The sequence below is a fragment of the Lissotriton vulgaris genome, chromosome 8, assembly GCF_964263255.1.
Source record: "Lissotriton vulgaris chromosome 8, aLisVul1.2, whole genome shotgun sequence".
Lineage (NCBI taxonomy): Eukaryota > Metazoa > Chordata > Amphibia > Caudata > Salamandridae > Lissotriton > Lissotriton vulgaris.
The window spans coordinates 429,963,968-429,976,658 of record NC_141696.1 but is presented as its reverse complement, the minus strand read 5'-3'; the positions used below and the strand labels follow the sequence as shown (position 1 = coordinate 429,976,658).

At 46.7% G+C, this 12,691-nt stretch overlaps 1 protein-coding gene across 1 annotated transcript in view; it reads left to right on the top strand.

The window, feature by feature from the left end:
• The window catches only part of PPP2R3B (protein phosphatase 2 regulatory subunit B''beta), a 392,957-nt gene that overhangs the window by 298,879 nt on the left and 81,387 nt on the right, over positions 1 to 12,691 (top strand). The window contains exon 9 of the mRNA XM_086934207.1: positions 4,657 to 4,746. Coding sequence (XP_086790333.1) covers positions 4,657 to 4,746 — 90 coding nt within the window. The remainder of the gene's footprint in view (positions 1 to 4,656; positions 4,747 to 12,691) is intronic.

Genomic DNA, 12,691 nt, shown 5'->3' with positions numbered 1-12,691 from the left:
ACTCCTTATTAATCCCCGTACGATGGACAGTCCCTCTACTCAAACCTTTTGCCTCCCACTCCCACATATCTTTATCTTGTACATATTTCCTTTGTCTGTCTGTAAAGTTCTGAAAACTTGACCCACACCTTTTCAATGTATATTCTTACTGCGTAACACGCATTTTGTTTAGTTGCTGTAAAGCACTGTGATACATGTGTAGGTTAGGTTCTCGCTATACAAAACTATAAATAAATAACTGACAAGGCTTGCTTTCAAGATCGGTGTATAACTCGGCAGTAAGGCTTCCCCATAGTGTACATTAAGGCACATTCTCCATAGACTTTACCAGTGCTGTGAATGCATCCATCCTTAATTAAATAGTCCCTGATGCATCAAGCAAGCAGTCCTCCCTCTGTTAAAGAAAGCTGACTGGTGATCCAGAGACCCTTGCAAATAGCGGCCAATTACAACCTGTTGAATCATTTGTGTCTGTTAGTACGTGAAATGAGCAGACAACTCTGGGACTGCCTGAGGCAATTACATTTTCACTGAACACGTTTAAGACAAATGGAAACCCGTCTTTGAAGACCTTTTGAAGGCAGTACCATGAGCTGATGTAGATTATGATACTATTTACCAAAATATCTTGATTCGCATGTTTGAAAGCGTGGTGGTCGTTTTGGAAACTGTCCAAAGTGATACATTCTGATGGACACTTCTAACTGCTGGTTCCTCACTTTAGCCTACCACCCAGGCAGCAGACAGGAACTGAAACACTTTTAATCAGCAGTACTCCACGTGCCACTAGGTAGCGCTTTGCAGCTCCATGTTGGCTTTGTACTGCCCCATGATGGTGCTTAATCCAATATAATTGCTACCCCTGAGCTCTGCTGTAAATTCCTTTCTTTTTTTGCCTGCTGACGCAAATCTGGAGCTTCGCTTGTAATATCGTCCGTCTTCCAACAACTTATAAAAACAAAATCCAGTGTGCTGGGGAAAAAAGTCCCCAACCAAAACAAAAGTTTCAAACTGTTCTGAGACTTTATAAAAAAGATGTTGGTCATGGACCTGCTCATGGTGTGTCTCTGGTGCCTGAGCTCGGGCCACGACTGATCAGTGCGACCAGTGTGTCCTCATACACCTAGATGAGACCTGGGTCTGGTATGTGAAACTCTATATCACCAAGCACAAGATGTAGTTTCAGCCTTTGTGCAAGTACTGCTTTCATCAGGTTACCAGAGGGGTATCCGGTCTCTGTGCCATTTGACACCTTGAAACCAGTATTTGGCACTTCTGACCCTTTTGAAACCAGTTTTGGGCTCATTACCAACACCTGTACAGTCTTCCTCTCCAGCTCCACAACTTGCGCTGGTCACTTCCACATAAAAGCCACCAGACGAGGGTCCCGGTACTGATACCGATTTATAAGAGGCCAGTGGTCTTGCCACCTCTCCTGAGGCAGAGCTGGACTTACCACTTAGGTCATCACTGGAAAAAAGCGCTGCCTTTGCAGTAGTGGTCTGGGGACAGCTGAGGTTGCAGCTTGCTTCAGTCGAGACCAAAACATACATCCTCACAGAAATATTGCAGCTTGGGCTATCTAATTTGGATCCCTGCTCTGTTGTAACCCGCTACTAACTGATATCTTGATGGCCTGCTTGGTCAGATCCCTTTTCCTGTCTACCAGTAAATCGGCAGGTGGTCAAGCGGTACAGGATGGCTCCTAGTGATCCTGCTTTTCTTACCAAATATCCTGCTCCAGAGAGTGGTTTAGGCCTTAAGCAGTAAAGTGAAACCCATTTAATTCCCCACAACTTTTATCTTATGCATGGAACCATTGAGGACTGCCAGGTGAGGCATCCTCATCCAGCAAATGTGTTGTTGACAAGCCCTTCACTGTGAGTGAGACATTGATGTCAGATGTCCTGAAGTGCAGTCTCACAAACTTTGCTTTGGAGTTATTCATGTATATAGTAGTTCTATAGAACGAACCTAGCATAAAGGCAGTGTAGCTCTGTATATGGTCAAAGGCGAGCATAAAGTGAATGAGTAATAGGGGAGGAAGCAGGGTTGTGGACGGTTAATGCATTGTGATGTAATGTTCTTCAAACAGATGAGCCTACAACTCTTTCCTAAATTGGGGCAGCTCTGGGGCGGTTCTGAGGGATGCAGAGATGCTGTTCCAGACCCTGGGTGCATAGATGGAAAAGGCCTGCCGTCTTGTTTTTCTCTTTTTCACACTTGTTAGTTTGCAGTCCGATTGTGCCCCGGCTAGGGGTGTGCTGAGAACCTCCAGAGATAGTGAGCTTGTCTGCAAGATAAGTTGGAATGCTGGCCATGATTGCTCTATAAATGATGCAAGTGGTTTAGTAGATTGTACAGGCTGGCAATGGGAGCCAATGGAGTTCCAGCAGATGTTATCATATTTCTTCAGACCCTAGGAGACATGCTGTGGTCTGTACAGTGTCTTTAAGGGTTGCCACTGTGGAGTCTAGGAGACCATTAAGTAGGGCATTGCCACCTTCCATATGCGAGAGTGCAACACCTTGAACAGCAGTTCTTAAGTTGCTTTCTGGAGGAAACATTTGGCTAACTTTGTGGGCTTTTTTTTGGACAAAATGTTCTTCACGGTTAGGTTAGTGTCCAGGACAAATTCAAGGGACGTGGCATTCTGTGACAATTGGAGTTCGAAGTTGTCATAGTTGATGTCATTAGTCCAGGTTTGTACTGGATCTTGGAAAATAACAGGATTTCTGTATTGATTGGGTTGAGCTTCCAGTTGGCACGGGACATCCAGGTCTGGATGATGTGCAAGCAGTGCTTGGGCGTTGGATGTAGTAGAGTAGACTCTCAGAGAGCTGTGTATTATCAGCTTATTGGTGAATCTTAATGCTATTATCTGTGAGTAAAGCACCAAGTGGATCCATGTAAAGGCTAAAGATGACAAGGGACAGTATGGAACCCTGAGAGACTCCACAGGTGATAGGTATCTTTTGTGAGCTGAAAGTGCCCATGTGAACAAACTGGTGTTGGTTGGAATGGTAGGAGGAGAACCAGTGAAGGGAATTGCCAGTGAATCCTATTCAGGACATTAGGGTATGTATCAGGGTGGGATGGTTGACTGTTTCAAAGGCAGCGGAGAGGTCCATCAATATCAGAAGGCAGGGGTCATCTTTATCAGTGGTCAAGAAGGCATCATCTGTAATGTGTAAGGTAGATGTGTCCTGGTGCTGCTGCTGCATGAGCTAAGGACAGACAGGTAGTCATGCGGGAGATTTTAGCACTGATGTGACTTTGGAGTTTAAGATAGACTGCTTTCATCTAGTAAGTCTTCTAACTAATTATAGGATATTGCCTTGGCGGTATATGGGATTCACTTTTTAGGCTTGTGCCTCTTCCTAGATCTTTAGAGTGTTACCTGGATTTGTGTGTGTCATTAAGTGCTACCACAGCTCAAAGCGTTCCAGTCGTCGTGCTATCACTCTTCAATCGTGTGTACAAATTTAGATCTGCCCAGTAAAGTTTAGTGCAAAGGTTTGCCTTGAACTCTTTGAAATCAACGTTCCATGCTGCCACCCATATATTGATGGGAACCTAAAAAATAAGATAATGTTGGCTTGATGTTGACTTTGGACACCATTTCCCCCTGCATTCGAATATTACATTAAAGCTCTACTCGGCTGTCCCATTATGAAGATCATATTCTCATTCATGCTCTATATTTGGCATAAAATGCAGGTAGTCTACCCCTCACTTAAAGAGAGCAAAAATAAAATGAATCCATTTGTTGCAGGGGTCCTTTTCAGCAGCAGCAGCTTTCTTCCTTTATCCTGAAAATCAACAAGTTTGCCTTTTCTATTCCAATTTATGCTTACTGTATTCATTTTGTATTTTGTTAGTATATTATATCAAGTGTGCAAGATCCACTCTTTATAGAACTCTTAATGAAGAGAAGAACCTGAATATGGTCCTGCCATTAAGCTATGGAATCCTCTTCCTTTTAAAAATAAGTTAGAAAGGTCTGCTTTCTTTGTAATAGTAGCTGTGCACTAACAGCCTTTTCATATTGTTAGAATCCCAGTTCTTTGATAAAGCCAGTGTTTTAATGGGCAGTGTGTCATAACTGAACAGTTTCTAAAGGAAATCATTTTGACAGGTTTGTATTTTTATATTGGAAATTATTTAGCAATCTCATCTGTGCATAATATTGTGTGAAACACTTTTGAAATATATAACTGTACGACAAATATGTATAAGCCTTTCCATGGCTTCTTCAAATGTTTAATCTCAAAGTGGCATGTTACTGATCCTTAAGCAGAGTACCCAGGAATTCATACTTCAGTGTCTGAAATGGGAAAGGAGGTTTGCCCAGCAAGGTGCTCAGAGTTTTACATTAACTTTTCTTGATGACAAGGACAACTTGGGCTCTGTTAGTAATCATAAAGAGGTGAGTAGTTAGTCTGCTCCAAAACAATCACCTGAATTATAGTGCCTAATAATGCCTACCATATACATGGGATGTTTGGATACGTTTTGATAAGTAACCATCTCATCGCTTAACCTTTGTATTAAGCGATATTGTCTCTATTTTACTTTACTCTGGTGAATTTTGCTGGTGATTTCAGTACACTATTGCTTGAAATGATTAATCTTTAATTTCTGATTCTTTTGAAGGGGCAAGAAGGCACTAAAAGAAGGCAAAATTAATTATGTTGATTTTGTATGGTTTTTGATATCTGAAGAGGATAAAAGAACTCCCACTAGGTACTGTATGCCACTTAAAACTTCTCTTGTGATATTGAAGTTTAATTTTGATTGGAAAACCCACCTACTTAATTTGTATATATGATCAACTGTTGCAATTTTTAGAACATTATCATTACTTAGTCATTGTTTTCCTTGTAGTAATCAAATATGTTGACAAGAGAAAAAATATTATGTTCACATAATCTTTCCTGAAATATAATGTTTAAAATAGCACTGATGAGATCTTAATGCCAGTGGGGAAATGGACTCGAACCCTTTTTGCATAATATGAAAGCAATTTGGTAAACTTGGCTAAAATCTCATACACTATTCAACAAACACCAGTCTATTTTCCAGAAGTGTCTGGTCCAAATCCAGCAATGGCTTTTCAGATAACTAATTGAGCTTCCTCTTTTTTCCCTTTTTTGTTCTTAAGCACTTCACAGTTTTTTTCATGGCCAGTTTCTTAAGGCGGATAAACTTCCTTACTCTGGAGCTTCTGCCTATGAGAGGGTCATTGCTTTTAGTAGTTGAATTTTCAAATGTTGACCATCACCAGTGTGCTTCCTATGCTTGGGACCTGACCACACCATTTACATCCTCACTTCATGTCAGTGTTTTTCTTGGGAAACACTTAGAAAAAATATTTATTGGTGAAAGCTATCTTCAAAGTCTGTAACCACCAAAGGATTTCAAGGACAGAAGCGAAAGGGTAGTAAATATTATTTTCAGGTATGCATTTTCCAGTTCCTTTTTTCTCTTCTAGTCGGTGGGAAAAGCAGTCAGGTGCACACCCCACTTGTGAAAATCTTGAGATTAATGTCAAGCCCAGTACTGAAGCCTTCATGTCCAAAGTTTTGTTACAAGATATTACTGGAACTCCTATTGAGGTGCCCTTTAGGCCAAACACTGGGGTCCACCAAAGTGTGCCGCTGTTGGATTGGCCTCTCTGCCGAGTCACCCACAAACCTTTTGACAACACCCCTCATATTTTTGCTGAATTTGTTTTATGTTGGCTAAAGCAATCTAGCACTGGTTAGCAGTGATAAGGTGCACAGAGTGCTTGTGCTCACTCCCTAAAACATAGTAGAATTGCTGTACTCCTGATTGGCATATTTAAAAAGTCCCTAGTAAAGTGGTATACCATATTCCCAGGGCCTGTAAATTAAATGCTACTAGTGGGTCTGCAGCATATATTGTGTCACCCACTTAAGTAGCTCCTTAAAAATATGTCCCAGGTCTGCCATTGCCGCCTGAATGCAGTTTTAAACTGACATTTGGACATTGCAAAATAACCTCCTTGCCAAGCCTTAAACTCCATTTTTATTACATATCAGTCACCTCCAAAGTAGGCCCTAGGCAGCCTGCATTGTATTTAAAAGGTTGGACATGTACATTTAAGTTTTACATGTCGTGGAAGTAAAACCTTCTATATTTGTTTTTCACTTCTGTGTGCCCTACCTCTCTCATAGGATAATATTGGGCTGCCGTGTTACATTTAATAAGGGCTAATGTTTGATTGGGAACAGGTAGGACTTTCATGTTTGGTGTCAGAGAAATTTTTATTTAAAATCCTCATTAATGGTAAATTTGGATTTTAAGTCACACGTTTGAAAATGCCACTTTTTGAAAGCTGGGATTCGCCTGCCCTCCCTATTTGGCAACAGCGGTCTGTTCCTGGGTCACATGACTGGGTGTACTTGGCAGCTGGACTTTATTCCTCCCACGCAGTCACACAATAAAGGGATTAGGTGTTCCTAAACTGGCCATCACGACAGGATGGAGGGGCAATAGACTGTGCCCTTTCCTTCACAGAAAGGACTTCATACCCCTTCATTGTTAAAGCAGCAAGGCTAAAGCAAGGGCAGTGGATGTTAGAAACTTCATGCACTTCAAAGGGATTCTCTAGAATCCTCTACTTCAAAGAAGACAGACGTTATAAAAAATAGGACCCTCACACTTTCTGGACCTGTGAAAGGACTCTGAGGAATGCCTGCTACTGTGGCATGCTAAGTACCTCGGAGGACTGCTTTGATGCATCAGGAAGGAATTAATAATCTACTGCATAAAACCTGCCCTAAACCCCTCAGAGGCCTGCCCTGCTGCTTGAGTCCTGTTCCACTTCCTAAACCCAGGACTGCCAAAGTGAATCCAAGGGCTATTTGACTGGCCTCCTGATCAGAGCCTCAGAGACAGAAAAGACACCAACCATCTTGAACCCAGACCTGGACCCGGCCTGACTTAGTTCTAACCAGCCCCAATTGCTGCCTCTTGAGTTTGTGTTAAAAGTGCCCTGGTAGCCAAAAGCAAAAACACGGCACTTTGACAATTTTTGGGTTAAAACATTGCTCTGAGAACCTAGAGGAGATCGGGACCATCCTGCATGCCTGTCTGCCCAAGGTGCATCTCTGCTCGGTCTGACTTCAAATCAGCTCCTGCTGTGGTCTTCTCTACAGCAGGAAATCCTGTTCAGTGGTTTTTAGTAGAAGGGGTATCCGGTCTTATCAGTTACAGCCTCATCTTGGTGGAAATGTTGACTTCCAAAAAACAAACTGATAGAATGTGGTAATCTTCACTTCGACTTAGTCCAGTGGCTCCCTGTCCACAATGCCTTCTCCTTGGACACTTCCTGCAGCCCTACCCCACTGAAACTTTAGTTTCTTAGAAGATTTTTGCTGAAATTGCTTAGAAGTCTGAAGGTAAGTGCAGACCGGGCCCAATCCACTTTTGTATCCGATCCACAATCCACCTCAGTCTGCCAATTATTTTTACTTTGACTCGGACTTGCGCAGCTAGATGTCCGTGGTTGGCGCTTTGATCTGTTAAGTGCTAGTTTTTACCTTAAACTTAAAAAATTCATAACTTCTGTTAGAATTGGCGGTCTCTGGTTGGCGCAAGTATGCACTTGTGACAAGCAGGGACCCTCTCCTCTAAGTCAGGGCAAAGGATGACCCATTAGAATTACCCTTGCTCACCCTCTAGGTGCGTGGCGTGAGCAGCCAAGGCTATTCTTCAGGCGTTATTCAGTTAAGCATTTGTAATCACACACACAGTAAAATACACCAATCCCCCTCACAAATGGACACCAGGCTGTGAGTATATAAAAATACGCTTCTTTATGTAAAAATATATATCTCTATGCAGTTCAGACTTAGTACAAGACCAAAAAACGTTTTTGTTGCACCACAGATGTTTAATAGGCAAGCTTCTCTTTTAAATGTTCCACCAACAGTTCTTTGTTGTAGATTGAATGTTTCTTTTTCAGTCTCTTTTCCCTTCTGCACAGTTCTCTCAGTTCCTTGGCCGTTTCTGACCAGATTGTGCACTTTTCCACCCCTCTAGGACCTTAGGGACTCGGTCCTGCACTCTGTAGCGCTTCGCGGCGTCTCCGACGGGTAAAATCCCGACCCCCTTCCAAGTCTCACGCTTCTCGCGTGGGGCGCGTTCGGCCCGGCCGGGTCTCTGGGAGCGTACGGCCCCCCCTGGTCTGCGGGACCCACACGGGGGAGAGCGCCGACCTCAGAGCTGCCAAGGAGGGTGAAAGGCCGAAGAACCCAGCGCAGCCCCAGTCACTCTGGCAGGGGCTCGGATTGCAGCCTACGGCTTCCCGACTGTCAGAGGATTCCAGCGGGAGGGTCTGGAGCGCGCTCGCGGAGAGGCGCTGCAGGCAGGCACACAGAGCAGAGCGGTGCGAGTCCGGTTAGGAGAGCGGCTCGCACCGCGGGGGGATAAGTACAGTACCTTGGTCACTTGTAGGCAGGAGCAGCAAAAAAGGGGAAAACAAACGTTGCGGGCCCCTAGCCCGGGGTGACTTCAAAAGCACACGAACACTTCTTCTTTGATGGGGGTTGGGCCGAGTCGGCACAGGCAGCACGACTCGGTCCGGTGAGCACTTTGGGATCCCTTCTGACAGCGGAGGATCTCCGGGGGTGACACGCAGCACAGGGGGCCCTCAGTACCGACGGTACAGCGAGGGGGCTCCCTTCTCAGTGCGGCGCGGCCTCTCCTGGGGGCAGAGCACAGCGGGGCGGCCGGGTGCAAAGGCAATGCACAGGCGGCCGTCCAGGCTATAGATGGCTCATGTCCCCGGGATTCCGGCGGGAGGGGTCAAAATCGGGCTCAGGCGCTCCGTTAGGACAGGCAGGGGTAGAGGAGCGGCCGGCCTTAGCCCTGGGGCAGATAGCGAATCCGGGTGGAGCGAGGCTCTCAAGGGCAAGAGGGCAGGCTGGCTCCCGAGTACCACGGCCCTAGGAGGGGGCAGATTTCACCTCCGGCGGGAGGAAATACTCGGCCTCAGGCAGGGGACGAGCCAAAGCACAGGAGAACCCACTGGTCCTGGGGTTCAGTTCAGGGGGCAAGCTCAATCAAGCCCTTGGAGAATGTTTAAAGCACAAGTCTGCAAAGTCTTTCAAAAAGTCTTCTCCTCTCCTTTCTCAGCAAGGCAAGCAGCAGGCCAGTCCTTCCAGCGTCTTCTTTTCCTTCTAGTCGGGCAGAGGTTCTTTGTGGTAAAACAGGATTCTGATTTACAAGGAGCAGGGCTCCTACTTTTATACACAGTTTCTTTTGTTCTCACAGGCCAGGGGGGCCTTTGCATAACTGCTCTCAGCCTCTGAGCACTTGTTAAGGGTACTTCTGGCTTCTGCATTCAGTGTGAGGGCAGGCACATTAGACGCTCCCCAGGGGGGCGGAGCCAGCATTGTGTGGACAGGGGCAGCCAGGAGTACCTTGATGATGGGGCTTCGCCCTTCCTGGGCCAGGTGCAGGCTGAGTCATCAGTCGCTCCCCAGGGGGGCGGAGCCAGCATTGTGGTGGCAGAGCACAGCCAGATTAAGAGTCAAGGGCCACTCCTACCTCCCACTAAGGTGTAATCCTTGCATTCACCACCTGTCATCCCCCAGCCCTGTCACTCACACAACCCAGACAAACAGATACACATACTGCAGAGGCGGGCTGAAATGGTTAGGCAAGCAAATGCTATCTTTCTAAAAGTAGCATTTGCAAACACAGGATATTAAAATAAACTTTACTAAAAGAAGTATTTTATTATTCTGAGTTCCGGCATACTAAACATTATTTTCTACCATGCTCCCTGAGCCTGCTGGGATTATAGAGTGTAATAATTCCAGCAGCCCATCTTGGCCTAAGAGAACAGGTAGCCTTACAACCTCTCTAGGGCTAGGACGCCCTGTGTCCAAAGTCAGGGGGGGCCTAAACGTGGCAGCTGCCCCCAAAGTGCTGGGCAGCTGTGAGAAGATGGGGCAAACACGATGTGGGAGCCTCACTGGGCTCTGAGTAAATAAATGGCCCCTGAGCCTCTCTGGGCTCTCCAACACAATATGGGCACTCACGAAATCAAAATGCCCCCTTGAGCCTCTCAGGGCTCATAACCAAAGAAATGCCCCTGAGCCTCCGTGGCTCTGGACAAACGAAGATGCGGCTTGAGCCTCTCGGGGCTCTGACAACAAAGGGCGGCTAGTGGGAGTCCCTCGTGGACTCGAGTGGCAATGCCTCAATGCCCCCTTCTAGTTGGAGTCCCTCCCGGACTCGCATAAACAAAAATGCCGCCAAGAGCCTTGCAGGCTCTACACGATGGTACCCTCGAGCCTCGCAGGCTCTCGCGAATGTGGCCCCAGATGCTGGAGTCCCCCCTCCGGGGACTCGGAAATCGAACTGGCCCTCGAGCCTCGCTGGGGTGGAGAAGTGACCCCGGGGGCGCCCGCACTCACCGGCTGTCTGGGGAGGCGGCGGCTCCTCGCGGCGTCAGCTCCTCTCTGCTGGGCTTCTTCTTGCTCTCCTGGCAGCACTTCCTGGTACCGGAGCACAGGGTGGGCTCCTGTCGACTTCCGGTTGTCCCACCTGTTCCGCCTGACTTCCGGTTCGGGGCCGCCAATGGCAGCGCGGCCCTGGGGGTGTGGAGGCGGGACTTCCGGGTCGCCGTAGGCAGCGTGGCGGCCCGGCCGGGTCTCCTGGGCTGCGGCGGTGAAGTCCCTCCTAACAATCCCTCTGGGGCAATGCCGGGTGGGCACCGGCTCTTCGATACCAATTATAAACGAGGTGGGCACTCGTAAAGGCTAAAAACAGAGCAAGGTCCCTGGCGGGGTGGGCACCTGCCAGGGGACGTTAAAATCGGCGCGGGCAGCATAAAAAGGAAAAGTAAAGCGCTCCCAGCGCTCGGGTGAAGGCACAGCGCTCCCAAGCGCTACAAGACAAATACAGCGCTCTCACAGCGCTAGAGGCCAATAAAGCGCTCCCTCAGCACTAGGACAAAAAGAAAGCGCTCTCAAGCGCTAGGGCCCCAAGTAAAGCGCTCCCTGGCGCTTAGCAGCAGCAAAGTCCAGCAAAGTTCAGGGAAGTAGGCAGCGCGGCAAGGCTGGGCCCACAGCCAGCTCACTGGGTCTCCAGGCAGGGAGACACTCCAAGTGGCGGTCCTCTGGCCCAGCGACAGCAGCAGCAGCCCCCCTCAGGATCCTGGAAGAGAACAGCTTCAGTGGGGACACAGCCCCATTTTTATACACCTAAATCCTTTGTCAGTAGGTGCAGGGTGGGGGAAAACCAGTCGCAGCGGGTTTTGAAGTACTCTGTTTACCTCAACCACCCTCTCTATTCACTGGCAGGGCTTGGGTCATCAGTCGCACCACAGGGGGCGGAGCCAGCATTGTGTAGGGAAAAGCCCAGCCCATTCAGGACACAGGTACACTCCTCCCCAGCCATCAGCATGCTAATCTCCCACTCACCACCGGGGCAGACCCATCCAGACTCCTGGAGCCAGGCTCACCAGCCTGCTCCAGCCAATCACACGCCAGGCATATTTTACACTAATATGCCAACTCCTGGAAATGGCATTTCTACATATGACACACTCATGCAACACACACCATTGCAAAGCATTCACTCTCACGAGTTCGCACATATCAAATTCGAACCTGTACACCCCACGCATCAGGAACTACCAGGGACACATACATTCCCCATGCATTCCTATGGGAGGGCAGGCCTATCTCATCACATGCACTCAGAGTGCGCACGCACTTTCCACTGGGACACAGTGAAAGTGCGCAGAACCCAAAAATCACCATCACCAGGTCACCATTACAAGCAAAAAGTCTAGGGGTGAACCTGCCATAAGGGCCAAGTCCAACAACTTCGGTTTTACTAATTGGATTTTTGTCATTTTGGTGTTACGTCTATTAAAAAATACTTTTTTTTTTCTAATTTGAACCTGACTGCTTTAGTGCCAAGCATACGAGTTTGTTAAGCACAAGTTAAGTTATTGACTTTTCTTGTTCCTACTGACCGGGATTGTGGCTGTTGCTTGGGCAGGGTTAACACCCCGACAGCCCAATTGAACACAGTCACACTGTTTGAAGACTAGGCAATGGTTTCTGGGCTTGAAAAGTCATCTGTAAATAAGTCACATTGAAACCATACTAAACACCATTACTGTCAGTCCTTTGGTTGCTACTCTATAAAGTTCCCGAATAGTCTTCTAAATTACTTGGTGTGCATCAACTCTAGGCCACTTACTAATACACTTGGGTATCGAAGATCAAAGGGACAGAAGCTTTGAAACATCTTGACCCAGAGAGTCCTGAGAAGAACATGTACAACAAAAACAGTTTGTGTCAACATCACTGTTGTTCCTATTTTTTCCACTTCAGCTACCAATAGTGCTCTTCCAGATTCACTGGATCAGCTTCTTATTGGACTGGATCTGCAATCACTTCATTCATTTTGGTTAACAGGAGTTATTCATCTGTCCTCCTCCATTAACAAGCCTGGCCCATGGCACAAGCTTTTCTGTAGAAAAACAATACTACATATCAACATAGAGGGCACATCATACAATGACGAAAGGGACAAGTGGGTAAATATCAAGTTAAATACATTTATTGTGCAAACATTTTATATGGAGAAATATGCCTTGAAAATTGATAAATAGCTCATAATTCATCTAAAATACATC